General features: G+C 47.1%; 1 protein-coding gene and 1 non-coding gene across 4 annotated transcripts; both read left to right on the top strand.

The window, feature by feature from the left end:
* Positions 1-1,109: 1,109 nt before the first annotated feature.
* On the top strand, positions 1,110-11,157 carry GPX5 (glutathione peroxidase 5). 3 transcript variants are annotated; one of them, XM_045058476.1, is made up of 6 exons: positions 1,110-1,785; positions 4,498-4,651; positions 7,451-7,568; positions 8,607-8,706; positions 9,930-10,196; positions 10,440-11,157. In XM_045058476.1, exons 1-5 carry the CDS (start codon positions 1,696-1,698, stop codon positions 10,134-10,136), a joined length of 669 nt encoding a protein of 222 aa, XP_044914411.1. In that variant the 5' UTR covers positions 1,110-1,695; the 3' UTR covers positions 10,137-10,196; positions 10,440-11,157. The 3 variants fall into 3 exon arrangements, with proteins under 3 accessions (XP_044914411.1, XP_044914412.1, XP_044914413.1); XM_045058477.1 differs by lacking the exon at positions 1,110-1,785 and adding an exon at positions 1,855-2,824; XM_045058478.1 differs by lacking the exon at positions 1,110-1,785 and adding an exon at positions 2,831-4,396.
* Positions 11,158-16,587: 5,430 nt separating this feature from the next.
* Positions 16,588-16,680, top strand: TRNAI-UAU. The gene is given in 2 exon segments: positions 16,588-16,625; positions 16,645-16,680. It is a non-coding gene; the product is annotated as a tRNA-Ile (tRNA).
* The last annotated feature ends 9,237 nt before the right edge of the window (positions 16,681-25,917 follow it).

Raw genomic sequence — 25,917 nt, 5'->3', positions numbered from 1 at the left:
AAAACATTTTAAATTAATATAATAAGGCAATCAGTGTACAGCCTGATGATAAAGTGCCATGAATGTAAGAGTTTGATGAACTCAACCACTTGATTCTGATGTCCAAAGGTGGGGGGCGGGCGGGGGGGAAGTGAGTGTTTTTTTTTAAGCTTTAAGGGGCTAGTAATCTGATGAGGAATGTGCAAGTTTTTTCCAGGATTACAAACCACAGGAATAGGAAACATATTTTAGCCATGAGGATGGGGGGTTGGAGAATGTGGTTTGGAAATCAAGGCTGTAAATAATCTACAGAACAAGAGGGGGCTTTGCAAGGACAAGCAGTTGTGAATTGAGTGTGACTCACTCAGGCCTCAGCACCTGGGATCCAGAAGTGCACCGTATTGTACACGAGAGGGACAAGGAGGCTGGGAGGCCTCCGGGGAGGTGGGGTGGGGTTAAATATGTTACTGAAGCGGGGTATCCAGCAATATCCAGGCCTGTATCCCTCACCCAGTCCCAGTTTTAGCAGAGACGAGCAGTTGGGAACTCGATAAACCAAGAGCTGCTGGCTGAGAGGCAAAGCGTTTTTATTCGTGCCTCATTACCATTTTCCTTCTCAGGCCCTGGGGCTTCCAGGAGATTAAGAGCACTTTTATTTTTTATTTTTTTTCTTTTTTTTCCATTTATTTTTGGGACAGAGAGAGAGAGACAGAGCATGAACGGGGGAGGGGCAGAGAGAGAGGGAGACACAGAATTGGAAACAGGCTCCAGGCTCCAAGCCATCAGCCCAGAGCCTGACGCGGGGGGCTCGAACTCACGGACCGCGAGATCGTGACCTGGCTGAAGTCGGACGCTCAACCGACTGCGCCACCCAGGCGCCCCTTAAGAGCACTTTCAAAAGAAGCACATTCAGAATGGTAGATTCTCCTCCAGAAAACTGGCAGCCGCTGGCGGCTCCCTCCCCCGTCTGGTGTGCAACCCCCCCCCCCCCCGCCCCCATACCAGACCGACGACAGCCAGGCAGGTGCCTCCGCGCCTTTTAACTGTGGCCAATCTGATAAACACAGAATGCATCTTTTCTTATTTATACGTCTTTGATTATTGGTGAAGGAGAACGTTGTATCCCAGCACAGATGCCATTTGGTTTCCTGCCTGGCGCCCATGTGTCTGTTGGGCTGCTTGTTTTTTCTTACTGATTTGGGAGCGCTCGAAGGCAGGTGTAGCATGAGATATTAATGTGCTTCCTTCACATTTATTGCAAATATTTTTCCTCCCTCAGGGCCAGTTTCCTTCCACCTCTCTTAGAGAGGCCCTCGGTGGTCCACAAATCATGATACCCCGAATGGTATTTGGGGTGTGTGGTCCTGTTTCCAGTGACTCTGTTGCAAGGCTGGGGAGGCTCTCTCTGCATCTGGACACTACCCTCCACCCAGCTAAAGCAGACAGTAATCTTCAAGGACCATGGGCCCTTGCCCTCACCTTTTCATAATTCTGCCAGAATTTATATGAGTCCCAGGCCCTCATGGCACTGGTGAGCACTGAGTGCACGTGGGGGGGTGTGTGGGTGAGGATGTGGTTTAAATTCTACATCCCCGCTTAATGACCTAGAAACCCTCGCTGGCTTGCGACTGGCCTGCACATGCTTGGCTAGTGTGTCAAAAGGCTGCCAGGGTGCGGGAGATCCCAGCCTCCAAGACCAGAACCTCACACACTAGGATGATGGCACAGTTACCGGCCTCCTCCCTCTTCCCTCTTCTGCTAGTTGGCGTCACGTGCACGAATCCCAAGCCCCCAGAGAAGGTGAAGGTGAGTGAACTCCAGAGGGGGCGGGGCGGGGCTCCAAGGTAGAGTCACCCTTCTGTCCTTCTGTCTTGCGTCAGTCATTCTTGCAAGACTCCCGCCTCCGCTTGCTTTCTTCTTGTGCTTTCCATTAACCTTTCTTTTCTTCTTGCCTCTTCTTCAGTCCTATAAACGGTGTTCCTTGAGCCGAATCTAGGTAGGGAAGAGGCTCCTTACTGTGGTCCTTGCTCCTCTCCATCTCCATTTAGGGTCGCCTGGATACCCTTCCAGCCACGTCAGTATCGGCCTCAGCTGGGCCCCAGGCAAGGCTGGCGCGGGCATCACAGTGGGCGGCAGGGTTTGGGGGAGACCGTGGGCTAAGTCATCTCAGTGGGATGCCCACGAAGAGGAGGAAAGAATCAATGTGGAAGTTTTACAGACGGATAAAGTCACAGAGCTACCAGAGAAGCATAAATCACGTGCAGAAATAACTGGAGGACTGAAACAACTGAATTTGGAAACAAGTCTTGGATTCTGGCCTCAGTCTAGTCCCATTTCATGGCTCCGTTGCCTTATTGAGGCAACGTGTGTGTGTGTGTGTGTGTGTGTGTGTGTGTGTGGTGGTGGGAGGACAGCTCAGGGATGGATAGCTGGGATCTAGGTGACTTGGAGGCAGAATGGGATCATGAAGTGAGAGGCGAGCAAACTCTCGTCCGTAGCGGGGGGATCACTTTTGGTCACCCTTCACCTCTGTCAGCCTCTGCCACCTCATTATGAAGTCGTGGGTGACAGTGTCTACCTTGTGGATGGCTGAACAGTAATTATGACACGTGCGATGTGCTCAGTAAAAGGCAGCTCTGGAAAGATCTTCCTACTGCTCTGAAATTGACCAGAGAACGCTCTACTTTTGAGACTTGATGTGCTTTTCTGTCACTGCGTGCTGCCTGGTTGGGTATGAAGGCCCCAGACCCTGGGCTGTAGAATTTGCTTAATGAAAAGCTGAGTCTGGAGGTATAGACCTGTCATGTGGACTTAGATACGTTGGAAACAGCACTGGGTGTCAGCAGTAAGTACCGCAAAGGGCTCTCCAGGTCCAGAGTCTCTAAATCCCCACACCCTGGTACCCAACACGATTGTCATTAATTTTCACTGCGGTAGCAAAGGGGGAAGAAAACAAATCATGAAAAATGTTCAGCTTGGCACCGGCACCATGGACATGGAGATCGATGCTTTCACACAACATTCTCAGTTTTGCTGGCATGTGTGTCTCTGTGCACTTAGGGGAAAGCGCAGAGGCCTGCTTAGAGGAGGCAGCCTTCTGACCAGGGGCAGGGACTGAGGCCTGCAGCCCGGTGTGCTAGTGAGAGCAGCAGCTGGCCAAGAAGGTTGGAGAAAGTCCGGTTTTGTTCGTGTGGCATCAGGACCGGTGCTGGCTGGCTGGCTGGCTGGCTAAAATCCTCTCTAGTCCCTTGGATTTCCAGGGAGTCTGGGTTAATCCTACTTTAAATCTGGACCTTCCTTATCGCATTTCGTCCTTCTCCCCTTTCTCTGACCAGTTCCTCTCTGCCTTTGTCTCGCCATGAGGCTTGGTAAGCTTCCTTTGCACACTCCCTGGATTCTGTGAGGCTGTGCTGATGAGCACTGTGGAGTCCAGACCCTTTGGGTCCCTCGTGGACTCTACAAGAAAAGAGTGGGGGAAGAATAAGGTGAGATCTGCCTTGTAGAGGAATTCAACCTAAAATCGGGCAGCGAGAATGTCATGTACGAAGTATTTCTGTTATATGGAACTTATTTGTGTCACATAGAATCCTGCTCAAGTATGCTCAGAAGATCCGGGGAGGAACAGGACAGACGCAGCCAGTGATGAAGGCGAGAATTCGATTCCTGGAGCACGATGCGGTGGGGGGCTGATTATGTGAGAGCAGGTGCTGCTGGACAGATGTTCGCGGCACCAGCAGATGGTCTTGGGCTCTCGCTGTCCTCTGCTGGGAGCTACAGAAGGAGCGTCACGGTGGTGGCTTGTAAAACCATCACACGAGCAAGAGAGACGTGAGGGACAGAAGTATCCCAAGCAGGGCTGACGTTAGGTTCTAGAAGGTAAAACCTGGAAGGCCGCTTGAAGAGCTGATGGGACTCTAGATGAATGTCTTCGTCTTACCCGCAGGGGAACTGAAGGTCAAGGGTGAGAACGGCCCGGGTTCACAGGGAACTGGGGAGCAGAGCTGGCTTTGGATGCCCAGGCCGGAGTTCCTTCCACACCACGCTGATGCGTGGAGCAAGCAGTCGGGAGGCCTCGGGAAAGTTACAGAGGTGACCAGGCCGTCCTCAGATACATAAGCCATCCCACACCTGCCCTTTGTGGGAGAGTCTAGGCGGGACACCTTCAGTCCAGAACCAGCAAGAAGCCTCATTTCCACAGAAGCACACAGGGCAGCGAGCTTTTCTCTTCGGCCTCCCTTGCTTCGTGAACCTCTGCTCTTTTCATCTCATCCCGGCACGTTTCCCGGCGCCCTACCTCTGCCAGGATGGCGGGAGGGGACATGACTGCCTGCCGCTCAAACACCATTGGCTGTCCAGTCACAAGACATAAGTTTCCATCGTGTCGTGGACGCCTCAGAAAAGCCCTGTTTGTCTGCTGGTTCGTTTTCGGTTCATGCAGCCGTTACCGTTTGAGTGCGCGGGCAGATTTCACAGGTGTTAGGAACCGTTACTAATATTATCCTTTTAAAAATCTTCCAGATGGATTGCTACAACGATGTGAAAGGCACCATCTACGAATATGACGCCCTCACTCTTAATGGAAAGGAACACATTCAGTTCAAGCAGTACGCGGGCAAGCACGTCCTTTTCGTCAACGTGGCCACCTACTGCGGTCTGACAGCTCAGTATCCTGGTAAGAATTCAGAGCCACTGTCCTTGGGATTACAGTGTCCTGCTCAGCATGTTCTAAATCATAAGTAGGATTACATTCTAATTACGCCTTGAAGTAGATCCTCACGACCCAGGGACTTCATTCCCTCATGTCAGGAGCCAGCAAGCAATGGCCCACGGGTCAAATCTGGTCAGCCTGCTTCTGTGAACAAAGTTTTATTGGGACACAGCCATGCCCATGTGCTTCCATACTGCCCGCGGCTGATTTACGCCTCAAGGCCGGGTTGAGTAGTTGACGATTATAGGGATGGAGACCATCCGGCTTGCAGAGTCTAAGGTGTCCACTGTCTTTATACAAGTTTGCTGAGCCCTTCCCTACATCCTGCCTCTGCTTTGCTCCTGAGATTTCCGGGAGACTAACATATATCTGAGGACTCGGGGCCTCGGCGCAGATTCCAGAAGTCTTGGTAAATACGAGACAGATTGATGTTTTTGAGACTTTTCCAGGGTAACTTGCTAAGGCAGAGGCGGCGGGGATGGGCTGCAGCTCTGTCTGTTCGGAGAGCTGGCCCAGCAGGTGGGGGTAGAGGCGAGTCATCCGGCTGCACCTCAGGGTCTCCTGGACGTGGTTTCCCCGTCTCTGTACGTTACTCAGGGAGCGATTTCATCTTTCTCGTATCTTCGGCCGTGTGGTTTCAAAGCCGGTGAATAATGAACAGGATGGATTTTAACCAGAAATAGAGGCACTTCTTATGTTTGAAGTAATAAGGGTTTCGTTTTTTGTTGTTTTTGATTATGTTGTGTTTTGAATAGGTAACATGTTCACAAGGCTCACAAATTCTAGGAATCAAGTCTGGAGTGAGAAGAAGTCTTTCCAGCTCCTTGTCCCCCTCTCTCTAGATGACCGGTATTATGTTTACAGAATCTGCAAATTCTTTTTTCTGCCCCCACCATTGTAACATAATGTAAATACTGCTTGTCACTTTGCTTTTTGTTTTAATAAAGTACTTTATTTATTTATTTATTTATTTATTTATTTATTTATTTTAAGTAGGCCCCATGTCCAATGTGGGGCTTGAACTCACAAGCCTGAGACTGAGAGTCACCCACTCTACTGACTGAGCCAACCAGGCATCCCACTAAAGTACTTTAGAGTTCAGACCACCTCCTCATTCTTTTTAAAGACTGAATGACACTCTATTGGACCATAATTCATTTTGCCAGTTTACGGTGACTTTAAAAATTCATGTATTCAGTTCCCACTCTGTACAGAACAGACAAGGCAACCAAGGAATAGTTTCCCAAGGGCTGGAAGATGGGATTCCTAATTTATTGTCTCTTTCCCAGAGCAAGTGATCACGTACGATGACTGAAGACAGGTAAGAAGGATGTGGGGAGAGGTACTGGGGAACCGTATGGAATCAGGAAGCCAATCTCTAGTTCATAAAGAAAAAGGAAAGAAGAAAGAAAAGAAAAGGGAGGGAAAGAAGAAAGGAAGGAAAGAAGAAAGGAAGGAAAGAAGAAAGGAAGGAAGGAGGGAGGGAGGAAAGAAAAGGACTAAGAGGAGGCTCCTGTTGACCAGTTGGTTGTGGAGAATCTTCGTGGGACCGGCTAGTGTCTGTCAGGGCACTGAAGCCATCTAGCCCAGAAAGGGGTTAACAAAGAAGCTGATGACAAAAATCTGAGCAAAGGATGGGAAGACAGTGGAAGGAGGCAGGTGCAGGCTCGTGTGTTCCGGCATGTCGGTGAGGACTGACGTAGAACATCCTGAGGATGTTGAAGAACACCGGGAAGCTGGGCTTGGAGTTTCTCTGGCTCTCTCTGCCCATCAGGTCTATTTCCTGCTCCACCCAGGGGACCCAGTCTGTACAGAGGAGAGAAGCCCATTATTGTCATCTGTGTCTTTTTCTTGAAAGAAAGAAAGAAAGAAAGAAAGAAAGAAAGAAAGAAAGAAAGAAAGAAAGAAAGAAAGAAAGAAAGAAAGATTGGGGCACCTGGGTGGCTCAGTCGGTTGAGCCTCTTGACTTTGGCTCAGGTCATGATCTCTTGGCTCATGGGCTCAAGCTCTGCATCGGGTTCTGTGCTGACAGCTCAGAGTCTGGAGCCTGCTTCGGATCCTGTGTCTCCCTCTCTCTCTGCCCCTCCCCTGCTCACACTCTATGTCTGTCTCTCAAAAATAAACATCAAAATTAAAAAAGAAAGAAAGAAAGAAAGATTCAGTCCTGCAATTAACCAACCAGGGAAGGCAAACATTTTTTTTTTAGTTGTGGTTAACAAAAGATATAACATAAAATTTACACTGGTAACCATTTCCAAGTTGTGCTGACCAGTAATGTTAAGTGTGTTCACACTCACAGATCTGGAGACAAACCTCCAGAACTTTTTCATCCTGCCAGACTGAAACCGAACCCATTAAGTAACCCCTGCGTGCACTGTCCATAAGCAGTCACACCTGTCACAATCCATAGTAACCTGGTGAGGTTTTGAAGAGTAAAGATGACTGGGGGCCAGCTCAGAAGAAGGGCCAGAGAGTTCTCTGGGATGGGACCTGGGCATCCCTGCTTTTCAGGAAGGGCCCTCCGCTGATCCTGATGTGCCACAGATTGGGGAAATATTACCCTATAATAAAGGGCTTTTGAATGCGTGTCTGGAGCTCCAGCAGGTAACTCCAGCCCTGTCACTAAAGGTCTTTCCAGCTAGAGGCTTTTCCTTCCCTGAGCCTCTGTCTCCTTCTCTGTAAAATGGGTGGCTCCATAGATCTTTCTCTACACGAGGCAGAGTCTCCGGCCAGGCCACCAGACGGTCTCTTCTCTTCCCACAGAACTGAACGCACTTCAGGACGAGCTGAAGCCCTGGGGCCTGGTCGTGCTGGGCTTTCCCTGCAACCAGTTTGGGAACCAGGAACCAGGAGAGAACTCGGAGATCCTTCCGGGGCTGAAGTGAGTGCCTGCTTGGGCCCACAGGAGGCCTCTGCCCACCTTTCTTCAGTCTGCGGGGCATGCTCACAAGAGGCTTCCTGGGTCGGGGGTGGGTTACACCGACATCAACTTTGTCCTCCCCTGACGTGGACACTCTCCTTCTCCCTGGGAATGAGGTGTGGATGAACCGCAGAGGACCAGGACCACAGAAGGAGCTGGAACAGAAGCAGTGCAGGGGCACAGGCTCAGGTTGTGGAACAGAGACAAGTTACGTGAATCAGGGAGCCTGACGTGAAGAATGGCCTTATTAAAAAAAAAAAAAGAGGTTAGAGTGGGAGAGAGCCAAAGCATAAGAGACTCTTAGAAACTGAGAACAAACTGAGGGTTGATGGGGGGTGGGAGGGAGGGGAGGGTGGGTGATGGGCATTGAGGAGGGCACCTGTTGGGAGGAGCACTGGGTGTTGTATGGAAACCAATTTGACAATAAATTTCATATATTGAAGAAAAAAAAGAAATTGTGGTTTACATACACAATAGAGTACTACGTGGCAATGAAAAAGAATGATATATGGCCCTTTGTAGCAACATGGATGGAACTGGAGAGTGTTATGCTAAGTGAAATAAGCCATACAGAGAAAGACAGATACCATATGGTTTCACTCTTATGTGGATCCTGAGGAACTTAACAGAAACCCATGGGGGAGGGGAAGAAAAAAAAAAAGAGATTAGAGTGGAAGAGAGCCAAAGCATAAGAGACTCTTAAAAACTGAGAACAAACTGAGGGTTGATGGGGGTGGGAGGGAGGGGAGGGTGGGTGATGGGTATTGAGGAGGGCACCTTTTGGGATGAGCACTGGGTGTTGTATAGAAACCAATTTGACAATAAACTTCATATATTGAAAAATAATAATAATTAAAAAAAAGAATGGCCTTATTTCCCCGGGCCCTGTTTTCTGTATCTGCCCTTCTTCCTGCCCTTCCCATGACCCCCAGCCCCGGGGCCCCCCACAGCCTTCTCTCCTACACTCTGGAGCTCTCTGGCAACTGTGAGTCATTGCAGGTATGTGCGTCCAGGGAGAGGATATGTACCGAATTTCCAGCTTTTTGAGAAAGGGGATGTGAATGGCAAAACAGAACAGAAAGTCTTCAGCTTCTTGAAGGTGAGTGAGTTACTGACCCAAACCTCTTCTTCCCTCTTCCCTTCCTTACAACTGATGTGGTGGAAAAGGGTCTCATGCCCGCAAACGGGATGAGATCTTTGCAAGAGATCTCCGGCTCAGCAGAGGGATCGGGGTTTCATTTGTCCATTTATGAGGCTCTGGCTTTGGTGACGGAGAGCGCTGTGTAGAATGACAGTGTTTCCGAGGACCAGCCTGCGTGGTGAATTCATTCATTCAAGGTACAGTTGCGGAGTCTCAGGCAGTTTCCTAAACAATACGGATAAAAAGAAGACACAGTCCCTACTCCTTGATGGGTTAGTATTGGAGAGGGAGACGTAGAAATCAACAGGTTAATAAGTGCCTTTGCTAAAACGCTGACTTTTAGGTACAGAGAACTGGAGGCCACTTTTAGGCAGCACTGCCTCACATTGCGATTTTTATACAGTCTCAGCAAATGGGAGAAAACAAGACAGTGTAAGGAGGGTTTCGGAAACTCAACTGACTTATAGAGTTTCCCGTTAGTCTCAGATTAGGATGTATATAGAATTTATTCTTACAGTAACCTTTTTTAAATTAAATGATGAAGTGATGATGTTTCTGAAAGGTTTTGTTATTTGATGAAACAAAATGTTGGAACTCCATGTTGGTCCCAAAGATATTTGTGAGATGCTTCTGGCCCAGGAACCCTGAGACCTGGAGAAGCACATTCTAATCTAAGCCATTCACTTTGCAGAACAGAAAACTGACAGCCACAGAGGTGACGTGTCTTACCCACAGCAGCATGGCTGTGTGATCACAGGGTCACCGGGGAGCAGGAGGGGGGAACAGACTCTTCCTGTAATACTGACAGCCATCTTAAAAATTTTTTTTTTTAAAACATTTATTTATTTTTGAGACAGAGAGAGAGAGAGCATGAACAGGGGAGGATCAGAGAAAGAGGGAGACACAGAATCCGAAACAGGCTCCAGGTTCTGAGCTGTCAGCCCAGAGCCAGATGCGGGGCTCAAACCCACAGACCGCGAGATCATGACCTGAGCCGAAGTCGGACGCTTAACCAACTGAGCCACCCAGGCGCCCCCCGACAGCTGTCTTGATGGTTGGCATGGTGGCAATCAGAGTTGTTGAGAATCACAGGAAATCAGAGTATCTAGGCATGGGAGGGGCGGATTCCCCGTGGGCGAAAGTAGCAGGAATGATGTTTCTCTGTTCCTTCTCTGCTCCAGCTCTCCTGCCCTCACCCCTCTGAGGTGCTGGGCTCTTTCAGACACATATCCTGGGAGCCGGTAAAGGTCCACGACATCCGCTGGAACTTTGAGAAGTTCCTGGTGGGGCCCAACGGGGTCCCTGTCATGCGCTGGTTCCACCAGGCTCCCATCAGCACCGTCAGATCGGACATCCTGGAGTACCTGAAGCAGCCAAAAACGAAATAGGAATCCCGCGTGTGGGGCGGGAGCCATCCTGCTTCTTACCTGAAGACCTGTTTTTTAAAAATTCCGTATTTCCCGGGGCGCCTGGGTGGCGCAGTCGGTTAAGCGTCTGACTTCAGCCAGGTCACGATCTCGCGGTCCGTGAGTTCGAGCCCCGCGTCAGGCTCTGGGCTGATGGCTCAGAGCCTGGAGCCTGTTTCCGATTCTGTGTCTCCCTCTCTCTCTGCCCCTCCCCCTTCATGCTCTGTCTCTCTCTGTCCCAAAAATAAATAAACGTTGAAAAAAAAAATTAAAAAAAAAAAAAAAATTCCGTATTTCCCTACGCTGTCTTCCTAAATGGCCTCCACTCGACTCAATCACTCTATCCTGCCAAAGTTCCCCCTCCCTACCAAGTAGATTGATGCTCAGAAGGCTGCTGCTGTTTCTCCTTGTACGAGTACGGACGTGGGAGAAGCACAAAACACTGGAAACCCTACATCCTCAGACGCCTGTTACAGATGGCATCACTCCTATCCGTCAAGGGAACATCAGCCTTCCGTGAGGATGGGTCAGTCTGCCACAGAATCCTGGAGAAGTGCGTTCCTCGACACCACGTTGCCCCTGCTCTCTCCACCCGACAGGTGTAGAAAGAACAGTGGGGTGGTAGCACACAGTCTGGGTTCCACCTCATAACATTTTCCCTCCCCTAAGGACAAACACGCATTGTCAGTTCCCAAGTCTTTTCAGATCATCGTTCACCCGTGACACCCACCGTCCCACATGCACACCGACCTGTCATTCCGGCTTAGGAGCCCTGAGGTGGAGTGGGAGCAGGGGACTGCCTCGCATGAAGGGAGGGGCATCTCCAGAGCCTCTCTCTCACTTAGATCCTACAGAAACTTTCCTAGGGTCTGACCTCTAGTGCACTCAGGCTACGACACCCGGGCCAGGCGCCCTTGGAAGGATGGGCTTTCCTCTCTCCATCCTACGTTCCTCAGCATCACAGCCAGCCCTGTCCTGTCCCAATAAAATGTTTTCTGCAGCACCTGGCATCACTGGGGTGGTTTTTATACCTTGTCCTGTGCTCAAACTTGTCTCATCTCTCTGTTCTTTCTCACTGTAACTACCAGAGATGGTGTGTTTCCCAAATTACCTTAACCCCTTGCCTAGAAGGAACTGTCCTCCCAGATCCTTGGAAGGTTGTCACCTGGTGGCTCTGAACTGTCACCCCTGATTAGGAGTTGTCTCAGGTCAAAGCCATGTCCCCTCTCCAGGGGCAGCTTGTATCCAATTACAGTCAGCGGAGGGTATAAAAGACAAGACCTGACTTCCCAACTTGGGACAGCTCTGAAGGGCCCGTCCTAGCTGCGGACCCCCCCGAGGGTCTGATGCCTTTGTGTTGACCCTGAAGTAGTGTTCCAGTAAACTCTGAATGCAGATCTCCATCTTTGAGTCCCTACAGGTAACCAAAGGGGATCTGAGAAATAAGATGCTAAAATGAGAGTTAATAAAATTTTTTTTCTAGTCTTTACTTGTTTCTGAGACAGAGAAAGACAGAGTGGGAGCAGCGGAGGTGCAGAGAGAGGGAGACACAGAATCCGAAGCAGGCTCCAGGCTCTGAGCCCGATGCAGGGCTCAAACTCACAAACCATGAGATCATGACCTGAGCCGAAGTTGGATGCTCAACAGACTGAGTCACCTAGGTGCCCCATATATACACATATATAGATGTATATATGTATAGATAGATAGATGATAGATGAGAGTTTTGAAGCTGAACTGTCTGCTATCTGGCTGGCAGTGTGGGGGGTGGGGGGAGCACAAACAGCCAGAATACAGACCAGCAGGTGCAGTTTTTACAACTCTCACCAAACATGCACAAGGCAGTCACACTGGTAGTTCCATGTGCTGGTGAATGTGATGGATCAGGCACTTGAGAAATGTGAGAGAGTGGTACTTTTGAGGCGATATAATTTTAAGGCAATTTTAAGGTTGTTCTGAGAAGAAATTGATGCTTTGGAGGGAGATGCTTAAAGGCTGAGGGTGACCTCTCACCAGATAAAGGCTAACTGTGAAAACCAGAGTGCCTCCCCAAGAGGAGATAAAGAACTTCTCATATCCTGCAACTCAAGAGCACAAAGAGCAAGGGTTCAGGTTCAAGACTTAATCGTAGGAATAGTAGGACTTCAAAGAAGGTTAAATCCTCAAACCAGATCATCTCCTATGCTCAAGTCACATGGCCTGGATTGGAAAAGAATAGAACCTTGAGGCATTGGATGGATACATCTGGTTGGATGCATTAGAACATCTAAATCCCCAGACTTTCCAAGACCCCAGCCCTCCTTATTAAGGGTAAGCACATCCTTCTTGCTTGGTGATAATGCAGAGGCTGGTGCTCTGCCAAACACCCATTCAATATCCGCCCAAAAAGAATTAGATTCCAAGGGTTCCTGATCAAGGGGCATGAAACACAAAGTTAGCTGAAAGAGAGTTCATGGATATTGGAGCATTTTCACCAAGTGCAGAGGTTTTACACATTGGCAAGCACCAACACACCGTTAGGATTCTCCTGTTTGGACAAAGAAATGGCCCTCATCAAATGTGGTAGAAATGCCAGGACTATTGTGTCTAATGACACAAAGGAAGGATCAAAAGCTCCGAAAAGTAATGCTGGAAAGTCACTGAAGACAAAGTATTGCAGGAGTTTGAAAACATAAAAAAGAATGTGCAGGATCACGGAGAAGTGTGTGGTGAGTGTGGTTGATGAGAGATTCTGCTACAGAAGTGGCCTCGCTGTTAACGATGCGGATTATAGGATCCTGAAATGATTCGGGCCAGAGATGGCGGCACTCATACATCAGAATCTGTGTGGGGGGTGGTGGGGGTGGGGGCAGGCAACTCTGTAGAGTGTCGGAGATGATTAATAGAACATGGCATCCCTAGAAGCAAGGGAGATGAACAGCCAACAAGGTATCATTGTCTGCATAATCAGAAGAACCTAGAATACATAACCAGTAGACTGAGGGCAGCAGCCCCAATTAAAAACAAAATCAGCATACCTTGCTCAGCTCTGATCTTGAACCAGAGGAAAAGCCAAGTCCTGGGGAAGTGGGACCCTGCAACAGCACCACAAATATAGAGAATATAATTTCCCCATTCCTTCCCTAAAGGGACTTGTGACCATTCACTCAGCAGCCATAAACTCAAGAAAGAGAAACACCCTTACATTTCAAGGACTGTTTTAAATAAGGTCCAACTGGACATTGATACTAGAAGGCCCACTGTGTCATCATGGCCCCTGGTTAGAATGGAGGCTACAGGGTCCAGGCAGCAAATGGAGTCCTGGCCCAGGGCTGGTTCATCCACTAAGGCCATGGATCCATGGGGCGGAAATTTCTCCTGTCCCCAAATGTACAATTAGAATGGTATTTGTGGGAGTTGGCATAACCACTACATTGACTTCTTGGCATGTGGTCTAAGGAACTATCACAGTAGAAGCCGAGAGGAAGGCCTGAGGCTGACTCCCCAGTTCCCAGCTGGGCCAGTAAATGAAGCCATTCAGGTGAATGGAAACCATCCTCCCAGGGACCGTGACAGATGGGCCAAAATGGATGCACAATTGGGATCCCTATAGTGTCTCCACTTAATGCACCAGTTTCTTCCCTACAAAGAGTAAAAGAAAGAGTCTGGAAAATGACAGTGGACTATCTACCACGATCTACGCCGAGGAATAGCCCTAATTGAAACCATTGCACCTGATGTGGTATCTTTGTTAGAAAACATTAATTTACACCCTGTGACTCTTTAAAGAAATATGTGGAAAATGAGATGTACTATGACCTTTTTTGGAATCATTAGTTTAAAAAAATCATCTGAACACCATAATAAAATCTTATCCTTGACTCATTACACTTTCTGTACATCCCAACACTATCATCTTATCCCCAGACCTGGCTCAGAGAACATCTACATTTGTTTAGAGTTAAGGACATCGATCCTTTGGGAAGGGTCAGAGACTGACTTTTCAGCTAGGAAGGCCACATTCCTACTCAGAAGACAATGTTTATGGTTTTGGGGTCAGAGACAAGAGGGGGCCAATGGGTTGGTCAGACGTTTGGCCCTTCCCCAGGACCAAGTCCCGAGCTAGCTCTTTAGCTCAGGCTGGGCTATTCCCAGGAAGAGAAGACAAGGGATCAGAAGGAAAGACAGTCTCTGTTCTGGAGCGCTGGTCCTTACACTGTAAAATGTACCTCAGCACCAAATATTCTCTTCATCAGAAAACAGGGAAAGACATCCGGCAGCATTGGTTAAACTGTGGTATATCAGTGGATGGACTGAACATTGTGCAAATGTGTAATAACATGGAGTAACAGGTCCAACCCAATAGCAAGGACTATATAAGTGCTTCCTTCAGCTTGCCCATCACGGGAAATAGTTTATGTTATAGTGCTAAATAAAAACAAAATAATACAGCAGGTCAGGAGCCGCTCCTGCCACCACCAACATGGAGACTTTGTACTGAGTCCTGTTCTTAGAGCTCAAATCTGCATCCCCCCCCCCCCCCCCCACCGCTGCACCGCTGAAGCTGAAGACGCCACCCTGGGTGCACATGCTGTTGGCCATGACTGTGTACGCTCTGGTGGTTCTTAGTTCCTCATCACTGGAAGAATAATTTATGGTGTTATTGCTGAACCTCCAAGTGTTGGCTGTATGACAGATGAACATGGGTGTCAGAGACCAGTAGCTTTCCTGGCCTACGGGGTTAATGGACAATATGTTGTGGAAGGACTCGCATCCAGATTCCTGTTTACAATGACGGACTCAGGTTTCACAATCCTGGACGGATCAAATGCACCAAACATTCCCACACTCAGTAGATGTCTTCTTCTAACTCATTGGATTCGTCTGTGTCCTGTTGAGTTTTGTCATGGCTAGAGTGTTCATGAGAAAGAAACTGCTGGGCTATCTGATGAGTTAAAATGCCTTTTGAGAAGAAATCAGTGGACATTGGATTGGCTCCTGTTAACAAAGTCTTTAAAGGCTGTTCCAACCTTCTGGTGTGAAATGTGGAAAAGAATGGAAAGCAGCAGTGAAGTGAACCCTTTGTCCACTGAGAATACCGGAGCGTGTTCAAGCCTGAGCTGGAATGTCCTCTTGGTGTCAGAGAGACCAAACTCATCACAGTACTTCTTCCTGCTGGACCATACTGATGTCCCAACCAGGTTAAGTGGCATCCCCTTTTTAGTTTTTCACTTCTAATTTTTTTAACATTTATTTATTTTTGAGAGAGAGACAGAGTGGGAGCAGGGGAGGAGCAGAGAGAGGGAGACACAGAATCTGAAGCAGGCTCCAGACTCTGAGCTGTCAGCACAGAGCTGATGTTGGGGCTCGAACTTACAAACCCTGAGATCGTGACCTGAGCCAGCCAGGTTCTCTCGTTTTTCATTTCTTAAAGAAAATACATTCATTTCTACAACTGTAATATTGAATAAAGTGATTACTTTTTTACAGTTCTTTTCACGTTTTTTGGAGATAACACTTCTGACTTTTAAAAATTAATGTAAAATTGGAAAGCGAGATCCCATAAGTAGAGAGCTCTGGACGGATGGTCAGCTTTACCCATGGTGCTTTGCGTCTAAACAGAGTATGTGACAGTTACTGCAGATATGTATGCGAGACTGTTTCCTGCACAATACTATGTATTAGAAGTGCAGAAATAATTTTTCCAATTAAAAAATACATAAATGCGTATGTGGGTATGTATGAGTGTGTGTGTGTGTGTGTGTGTGTGTGTGTGTGTGTGTGTGTAGTTACAGCCTTGCCTACTCCAAAAATACTCCAAGGAAAACCTTCAGAGAACAAAGTCTGAAATGAGCTACAACACATGGAAACAATGGGTTTGCATGTGAGACCTTAGAAAAATTCTCGCGGAATTATCACATGGTTTCCTGCATCTCCTTAGCCCGGGTTGCAGCTGTGTATTTGCAAAACAGTGTTTTTCCTGAAGGAAATATTAGCTCTCCGAAGGTTTTGGGGTAGGAAAGTGTCTTAACATCGTGGGGTTAGAGCACAGGGGCAAGGGGTCAGGAGGGCAGGTGTCCGGGCGCGGGAGGAAGGCCCGCGGACACCCCCAGCTGGAAACGCAGGTGGAATTCGCTCCTGGGGGCGGAGCGGGGGGGGGGGGGCGCTCCTCCGAGGGTACGGAGTCTGCGTCGCACGTGGCCGTTTGGACCGATGTGACCTGTCGTTCAAGTGCTTTCCAATCCCAGCTTGGGTGTAGGGAAGCCGCGGGGACGAGAGCAGGGAACCGCGACCCTCAGCCTCCAGCTTCCGCGGCGACGGCGGCCCCGGGGATCCGGGACCGGGCTTCCGCCCGCGGCTGGAAGCCTCCCTCGCACGACCCGCTTCCGCAGCGGGCGCCGCCTTCGGCCGGAAGCATATATTAACACCACCTCCGCTGCCCCACTCCCGCACGGCTCCAGTGGCGCAATCGGTTAGCGCGCGGTACTTATAAGACAGTGGCCGGTGGGCGATGCCGAGGTTGTGAGTTCGAGCCTCACCTGGAGCACTTTTACCGCGCCAGCTGCGGCCGCCTCTGCGAATTCAGGGGAGCGGTGGGGAGACCCTTGGGGGGGGGGGTGCTGTCGAGCCGCTGTGACCTCATCACCCGGGAGCCTCCTGCAGGGCCAGCCCCCGCGCTTTTGCAGCCACCTCCTCCTGGCGGTCGCCAGGACACCTGCTCACAGTCGCCAGAGACTCAGGCCCAGGCTCCACGTGCGCACAGAAATTATAAAACCGCTGAAAAGTACTATGTCTGATTTGTTAACTGCAGGAAATCAGGTTGTTTTTTTTAGTATTTCCGTGGAAAATCTGTCTTGGCACCCGTTCCCTTACCTTAGTTTCTCCGCGGCTCTGGGCTTGGGTGGGACGCTCGCCACGCGGGCCCGCGGGGCCTGAGGCTGGCGCCGACGACGCAGGTGCTCAGCCCCAGAAAACCAACGGACCCATCACCGCCTCCGAGCTGCGCGGGAAACCCGCGTGCGGCCCCACCTCACCGTCTGGGTCTGAAACGTTACCGGAGGCATCCTGGACACAGAGTCCCCAGCTTCCCGGGGTGTGTGTGACGGTCCCCGTGCACATGCGTCAGTTCTCCGGGCGCCGCGACGGTTTGGAGTGTCCACAGCGGCGGCCCACACTGAGCGGCCCGCCCTGCACGTGTAGGTTCACAACCAGGCTCACAGCAGCTTAGACGGACGCTGGGCAACGAAGGGACAGCAGATAGTTCACTTACCAACACGGACAACGGATGTAGCATAGAGGTTGTTCACAGAGTTGTTTTCAGTGTTAAAAGGACATAATAAATTATCCATTAAAAACGGCCACAAATTCCTCCCATCTCCAGGCATGTCCCTTCGCAATGTGATTTTGCAGCTACTTCCATCAAGAGGTGGGGTCTGTTTCCCTCCCTCCTGGTTGTGAGCTGATCTTGTGATTGACACTGACCAGTACAATGCCGTGGAAATGATTCTGCAGGGGCCCCAAGATGAGGCCTCAACAGGTTTTGCCACTCTTGGGACCCTGAGGCCCACCTTGTGAAGAAATTCCAGCTCACCTCCTAGAGGGTGCGAGGTCACATGGAGAGAGGGGCGCTGGATCCCAGCCAGTCCAGTGGACTCCCCAGACATGTGGGTGGGGACATTTTGGACCATCTGGTCCTAGTCACGCTGTCCGATGACTGCAGGCACGGCAATGGCCACAAGCAAAGTCCAGATTGTGGGCCTGCAGAGTTGCAAAAAAACAAAAACAAAAACAATTATTGTTTTAAGCCAATAAATTTGGGTGAGGTTTGTTACAAAGATGTACATGACTGATAAAAGCATTTAACACAGAATAAGAACCTAAGATAAATTAGATTATTACTTTGGGGGATCTTCTCATTGTCCTAAGCATCGGGTCCTCTCTGCTCTTGCCGCGGGTGAGAGACTCCAAAATCGTTGGGGACCCGGGCTATTTACGTTTATTCCATGAGTAAGCTGTCTCCTTGGGTCCTTGCACCGAACTCAGAGTTGAAAGTCAGAATTTCTGAACCTCAAGAGTGAGGAGACGCATGAATGAGTAGGCAATGTCCACATTCCTTGCCTGCTTTTGCAAACAGACTAGCCATATTCTTGCCAGTGTTGCCTGTATGTCTCATAAGTGTACTGGTTTGCTTTATCACCCATGATAAGGAGACAAGGGGCTGATGTCCACATTGAGACAAATTTGCATATTGAAGTAGTTCAGAGATACCAAGAACTATAACATAGAGAAATGTAATGTATTTGCCAAGAACAACACAGAGAAAACAAAAGTAAAAGGGCAGATATAAATATCACCATATCAAAAATAACACTAATTGTGAATGGATTAAACAACCCAATCAGATGGCAGAGATTGTCATACTGGATTAAGAACAAAGATCTGGGGCACCGGGGTGGCTCAGTCGGTTAAGCACCTGACTCTTGATGTCAGCTCGGGTCATAATCTCATGGTTCAGTTCGTGGGATGGAGCCCCGCATCCGGCTCTGAGCTAACAGTGCAGAGCCTGCCTGGGATTCTCTCTTGTCTCTCTGCCCCTCCCCCCTTTCTTCACACTCTTTCTTTTTTTTTTTTTAAATAATTATTGTAGTTAAAATTTTTTTTTTACTACTTGTGTCTTTTAACCTTCATGCTAGCTTTTTAAAAATGTTTATTTTACCTTTGAGAGAGAGAGGGAAAGCAAGAATGAGTGGGAGAGGGATGGAGGGAGAGAATTCCAAGCAGGCTCTGCACTGTCAGCACAGAGCCCAATGCAGGGCTTGAACTCACAAACCTTGAGATCATGACCCAAGCCGAAGTTGGACACCCAACTGACTGAGCCACCCAGACGCCCCTCACTCTTTTTTAAATGTTTATTTATTTTTTGAGAGAAGGAGAGAGACAGAGTGTGAGTGAGGGGCAGAGAGAGAGGGAGACAGAATCCGAAGCAGGCTCCAGGCTCTGAGCTGTCAGCACAGAGCCTGATGCGGGGCTCGGAACCCACAGACCATGAGATCATGACCTTAGCTGAAGTGGGACGCTTAACTAACTGAGCCACCCAGGCGCCCCAACTCTCTCTCTCTTTAAAAATAAATAAATAAACTTGAAAAAAATTAACGTTGACAAATTTGCCAATCTTTTTCCTCATTGTTGTCATGTTGTGCATGTTTATGAAATTCTTCTCTACCCCAAGTTTACAAATATATTCTTTTTTATAATTTTATAAAATCTGTATATATTTGTTTTTTACGTGTAAGTCTTAAACAGGTTTTTTTTTTTTCTATATGATGAAGTACAGGTCAATCCACGTGTGTTCATTTTTTCTAGAATTATTTATCTAAAATTCATTCCACCCCCCATCTGTAGAGTATTCACTTTCTCTATCCGGTGTCCACATGAGCACAAGTTGTTATGTTTGATTTCTCTATTTACTGATCCTGGCCAATGCCATGCTTCTTTTAATTACTGTTGAAACTTTGAATGAGTCTTAATATCAGATGGATAAATCCTCTCATTTTGTTCCTTATCTCCCTCGTATCTTAGTTAATTGCCCATTTACACTTCTACATACATTTTAGAACTGAGTTCATCAATTTCTAAATATAAATTAGTTAGGATTTTGGAATTGCTTTGAATCTGTGGATCAATTTGGGAGATGTGACATCTCTATAGTACTGGCTATTTCATTCCATAGACTTGGTATGTATCTCTATTTATTTGGGTCTTAAACTCTCTCACTAAATTTTCATAGCTTTTTCCATAGAGGTCTAATGGACCTCATAGACATCATTTCCCTTAGGTTCATTAGATTAAATACTATTTATTTTATTGGATTTATTATTAAATATGACACATTTTATGCAATTTGTCCTATGACAATCAATGCATCTTATTTCATTTTACTATTGCCTATTACTTGTATATACGGATACAATTGATTTTCGTACATTTATTTGCCTCCAGTACCTTAGAATACTCTGATTTTAGGAAGAACAGTGCAAGAGAAAGAACTCTAGTACCGGCCCTCTGATTATAGGACTATGCCTCTATTACATGTGTTAACATACCCTAACAAGGTAGGTGTCTTAATCAACTTGACTAAGATGTTTATTCCTCACAGTTCTGGAGGCTGGGATGTCCATGATCAGGATGTCAGCGTGGGCAGGGCTGTCTTCTTAGCTGGCAGGTGTCTGTCTTCTTGGTACGTCCCCACACGGCGGCGAGGAAACTCTGGTGTTTCTTCCTCTTTTTATAAAGGCTCCCATCCCATCATGGGACAGCTCCACCTTCATGATATAATCTCAACAACATCCCAAGGGCACCACCTCCTAATACCATCATATTGGGGGTTAGGGCTTCAGCATAAGAATTTGGGGGGACACAGTCCACGATTATAGGAGAGTTATAGTTGTTCTGTATACTTGCAAACACTTAATATTTTCACTCTTTTTAAATGTCTTCCATTCAGTAGTATCTTATTGAAGTTTTAATTTCCACTTTTCTGCTGACTTGAAGTTTGTCACCTTTTCATATGTTTCCTGATCTTTCAGACATCTTTCTTTGCGGGGAAGTGACTACTCAATAGTTTTCCCCATTTTTTTTTCCTGGGTTTTTCTGGTTTGTTTATTATTTGTAGGAATTCCTTAAGTACTCTGGAAATGCATTATTTGTCAAAGTTGCTTTTATTTTTGGCATCACTTAAAAAATAAGTGTAGCTTAAAAAAAGTGTAGCTTATGGTCAACTAAAACGCATGAACCTTGTTTTTATGAGGTGCTGTTAACCTCCAATATTGTGCTGGGCAATTGATTTCTCCCAAGTTTAATGCACCCTCTGGTCAATAGCAATTGGGGATGTCAAGTTGATCGGTGATCATAACTGATCAACTGATAGTTAGAAATCACATGCAAATGTAATCAGGACACTTATTATATGTTCCACCAAATCAGTTCAGATGTAGCAAGAAACGTCCACAGAGAGCCTAGACCCCAGAGCTAGGATTCTACTTGGGCTTGACTTACGTTTGTCTTATGGGTCGTCCTTTGTAAACCTAAGCCTTTCCTCAGTGATTACCACACTCCACAGGCCTTCACAGCGTGTCCTGCTAAAAAAAAAATTCTGTACAAAGCCACAGAATCTCTACATTAAGGTTGCCTTTTAGACTTCAAAGTTTCATTTAGCCTCTTTATAAATTCAGGATATTTTAATACCTCTAGGACTTCTTGTAGATAATACTTACAGAATTACAGCGGATTAATGGTGTTTTTAATATCCTGAGATACTATTTCAGTGGGTGTATAGCCTTAAAAACTACAAGTAGGTAAAAAAAGGTTCCCTAGCATTCGTTCACAATTTAGCCTCATATTCCTCTTCAATCCTTTTCTTTTCCCACTTTAAATATAATTTTTCTGGGGCTCCCAGCTGGCTCACTTTGTACAACATGTGACTCCGGATCTGGGCGTTGTTTGAACCCTACATTGGGCATAAAGATTACTAAAGAAATTTTTTTTTTAATTTTTTTTCAACGTTTATTTATTTTTAGGACAGAGAGAGACAGAGCATGAACGGGGGAGGGGCAGAGAGAGAGGGAGACACAGAATCGGAAATAGGCTCCAAGCTCTGAGCCATCAGCCCAGAGCCTGACGCGGGGCTCGAACTCACGGACCGCGAGATCGTGACCTGGCTGAAGTCGGATGCCCAACCGACTGCGCCACCCAGGCGCCCCAAGAAATTTAAAAAAAAAGATTGTGTGATGATAAAATGAGTTAATATTTTAAAAAATAATATGATTTTTCCTTGTTGGAGAAGACGGAAGCAAATGGGTGTTAAATGGCATTGTTTTCTTCAGTCCAAGGTAACAATGTACCACTTTCCTGCTACGGTGGGTTTATCTCTCCCCGGTTCCTTTCTGCTGTAAGCTTTTTACAAAGCATGTCCACACACACACCACAGCCAGTCTGTGGGGCCATCACGGCAGGATCAGAGCTGCAAAGGCAGGACTTCTGCTTGTTGACATCCTTGACATCAAGCTTCTCACGGCAGAGACTATTGAATTGTTCATTTTTTATCCCAAATAACAGGAGGGGTGTGTGGAATTTAAAATACACCAATCTTGGTTTAGTTAATAAATGGTTTCTTCCTTGAAGAGGCTGAGGTCTACATGAGATCACCCCTACCTCAGGGGCATTAAAAATTTTATGTTAGAGAGAGAGTGTGCACATGCGAGTGGGGGAGGGGCAGAGAGGGAGAGGGAGACAGAGAATCTTAAGCAGGCTCCACACTCAGTGCAGAGCCTGACTTGGGGGCTCAATCCCATGACTGTGGGATCATGACCTGAGCTGAAATCAAAAGTTGGATACTTAACAGACAGAGCCACCCAGAAGCCCCACTCAGGGAAATTATGTGACGCTGGCTTCGGAACGCCTCGTGATCCCGGAGGTCTGTGCTCCTGAATTTCCCGCATCGCCTTTCTTCCCTCCCTTTCTCTTGTACTCCAGCTCGGTGTTCTGCCTTCATGCATTACTCTCTTCCCATCTTCCAAAAATCTTTATCATTAGATGTTATTATTATTATTATTATTAGTGGTTTTGGAACACTTGGGATTTTTAGGAAAACCAACTGACACATATTGTTTATTTTCTCTCTGTGTTGACTCCCATATTGATCTAATGGGCACACTAATAACCCCCTGATGATTAGTGAGGATTAAATGTGATATATTTGAAGATGGCTGGCACATGGAAGGCAGCTTGTGAATGTCGATGTTCTTCTCTTCCTGCATGCTTCTTTCTCTCATCTTCTTACCCCCCTTCTTCTTCTATCTTTCCTTATTCCCCCCTTCTCTGCCTTCCCCCCTTCCGATCTTCCAAGCCTAGACTCCCACAACACCTTCTGGCCCCATGGACTCTGTCTTCACCAGGATGTGAGCCAGAATGGACACCTGGGTCATGAGAGGCTGAGAACTCTAGGATCTGAGTGTTCCAGTGGTAGTCTACTGGCCCAGGGCAGCTAAGGCCCTGTGAGTAGGCAAAGCTCTTTCAGCCTCAATTTTTTTTACTCTTAACCTGGTTGCAATAGGGATAGGTCATACTTTCAGCTGGGAGTTCTGAAGTAAGCCTACCATGTTTTCTGTAGGATCTGGACTATTTGCTCTTCTCATGCAGGAGGCATGCTCCGAAGGTACTCACAAGCTTACCAGAGCTTCAGAGATCTGGGAAAGCAGAGTCTACTTGATCTGAACAGTGAAATCGGGCCCATAAAGAGTTTCCTTACCACTCAAGAGATAATTTCTACAAGGGGAGCAAAGGTCATAGATGGTTAGGAACTTGTAATAACAGGTGAGGGGCCGGATGACATAGTTAGAGCCCTAAAGTAGGAATACAGAAATTGGGTTCCTTCCATTGCTATTAACCACATGATGTGGCATACACATCATTTTATCCCCTCTGAGCTTAAAATACATCATGTAAATGATAAATATAATTTATTGTGGACAGGCCAAATGTCATGCCTCATGCTCAGTGCTTTATATATGTGTGTTAATCATATTTTTAATTTTCTGTATTTCCTGATGCTTTGACGTCTTGGGACCTCGGCAACCCTAGAGAAAGACTGTCCTTGTCCCTGTGGGCTAATCAATTCCCAGAGGTAGGAAACAACCCCATGCCTTTTCTGTGCAAACCAACCAGTCCAGAATCCAGGCTCCAAATGTTTGCCTTAATCAAGCCCTTATGCTCTGGTCCACTATCCTGCCCTCATCTCCCCAGGGCCAGACACCAGATAGCCACGGACAGCCCCCAAACTTATCCAAACTGCCCAGTGCTTAAGACTGTCTCCATGTCTCACACACTCCTTCCCACAGAGACCACAGTAAAGTCTCTAGCCCACATCTCCCTCCCCCTACTCTGCCTCTTGACTGACCTGTGCTTCCCCTCTCCCCTTTGTGACAGGCCACGGCTTCTGTTTCCGGGGATCTGTGAGTATATAAACTTCCCCTTTCCTGACAGTCAAGTCCCCTCCTGTGTGTTCCCAGACTGGGCTAAAACAACCCAGGGCGTACTTTGGAACAACATATTAATGTTTCATCTCACGAGGTAGGAATTATTATCATGCAGTGGTGTGGGACTGAAGGCCGGAGTGTCTGTGAGCAATGGCAGAGGGAGATCTCTGCATGACTGTTCTGAAGGGCTCTGGGGTTTTTGAGGCCCAAGTTGGTGTCCTTGCCTGATTATTCTCAGATTAGAAGCCCCAAGAAGAGCTCAGAATTCTAGGGAGAGAAATGGTTTCTGTCTTCAAAAAAAGACTTCAAAGCCTCCCTACCCACCAGCCCCAGCTGGGCCCAGCATCAGCTGTACCTGGACTTCAGCTCCAGAAAGCGCCCAGAGGAGACAGGGGGACAGAAGGGACTGGGTCCAGCAGGCACACAGAGCAGGAGGGTTTCAGCCACGTCAGCTGCTCCCGGTTTGCCTTGTATCACTCTCTCAGAGCCCCTAAATGCAGCCTTCACCAACTGGTAACAAATAAACAATGAAAACTGTAATAAATAAAAGTTGTCTATTGGATTCGCAGGCTGCTGTGGAGTAAAAAGGAAGGGCTTATTGTAAGTGAGGGGAGCAAGGTTGTATTCTCCAACCCCCTGTTTTATCATCATGTGTAACATACGCTTACAGTCAATCGCTTTGTGTATTCAGGCCCGGTACATTAACATCGATTAGATCTTACGAGCCTTTATATTGTGATAGATCTATATAATCTAACAACTTACCTTCATATATCATCACATCATCTGAGAATAATGACACTTTTCTTTCTTCCTTTCCAGTCATTTAACCTTTTATTCCTTGTGTGGGCATGACTGCCCAAGGCGATGAATGAGGCACACAGAAATCCATAATCTTCAATAGAAATGATTATAGCTGGTATCCTTGATTAGTTACCAAGCTCAAACAGAATGTTCTCATTATTCTACATACATTCGATATTTCACATTTAAGGTGATGTTGACTATACTTTCTCAAAGATGCTAGGTTAGAGAAGTTACCTTCTATTGCTAGGCTGCTTGGAGTTTTGATCATGACTGAATGCTGAATTTTATCAAGTACTTGTTTTGTCTCTATTGAGGTGATCGCAGGGTTTATTTCATTCTTTTTTGGGGGGAGGGGGGTTATTTCATTCTTAATGTGCAAATTGGAATGATTGACTGATTTTTAAAATTTACATCCAAATTAGTTAGCATATAGTGAAACAGTGATTTCAAGAGTAGATTCCTTAGTGCTCCTTACGCGTTTAGCCCATCCCCCCTCCCACAACCCCTCCAGCAACCCTCAGTTTGTTCTCCATATTTATGAGTCTCTTCTGTTTTGTCCCCCTCCCTGTTTTTACATTATTTTTGTTTTCCTTCCCTTATGTTCATCTGTTTTGTCTTGAAGTCCTCAAATGAGTGAAGTCATATGATATTTGTCTTTCTCTGACTGACTAATTTCACTTAGCATAATACCCTCCAGTTCCATCCACGTAGTCGCAAATGGCAAGATTTCATTCTTTTTTTATTGCCGAGTAATACTCCATTGTATATATATATACCACATCTTCTTTATCCATCCATCCATCAATGGACCTTTGGACTCTTTCCATACTTTGGCTATTGTCGATAGTGCTGCTATAAACATGGGGGTGCATGTGTCCCTTCGAAACAGCACACCTGTATCCCTTGGATAAATCCCTAGTAGTGCAATTGCTGGGTCATAGGGT

This window comes from Felis catus, chromosome B2, assembly GCF_018350175.1.
Source record: "Felis catus isolate Fca126 chromosome B2, F.catus_Fca126_mat1.0, whole genome shotgun sequence".
In the NCBI taxonomy this organism is placed as follows: Eukaryota; Metazoa; Chordata; class Mammalia; order Carnivora; family Felidae; genus Felis; species Felis catus.
The sequence above is the reverse complement of the archived record's forward strand: the minus strand, read 5'-3'. Positions and strand labels throughout refer to the sequence as shown.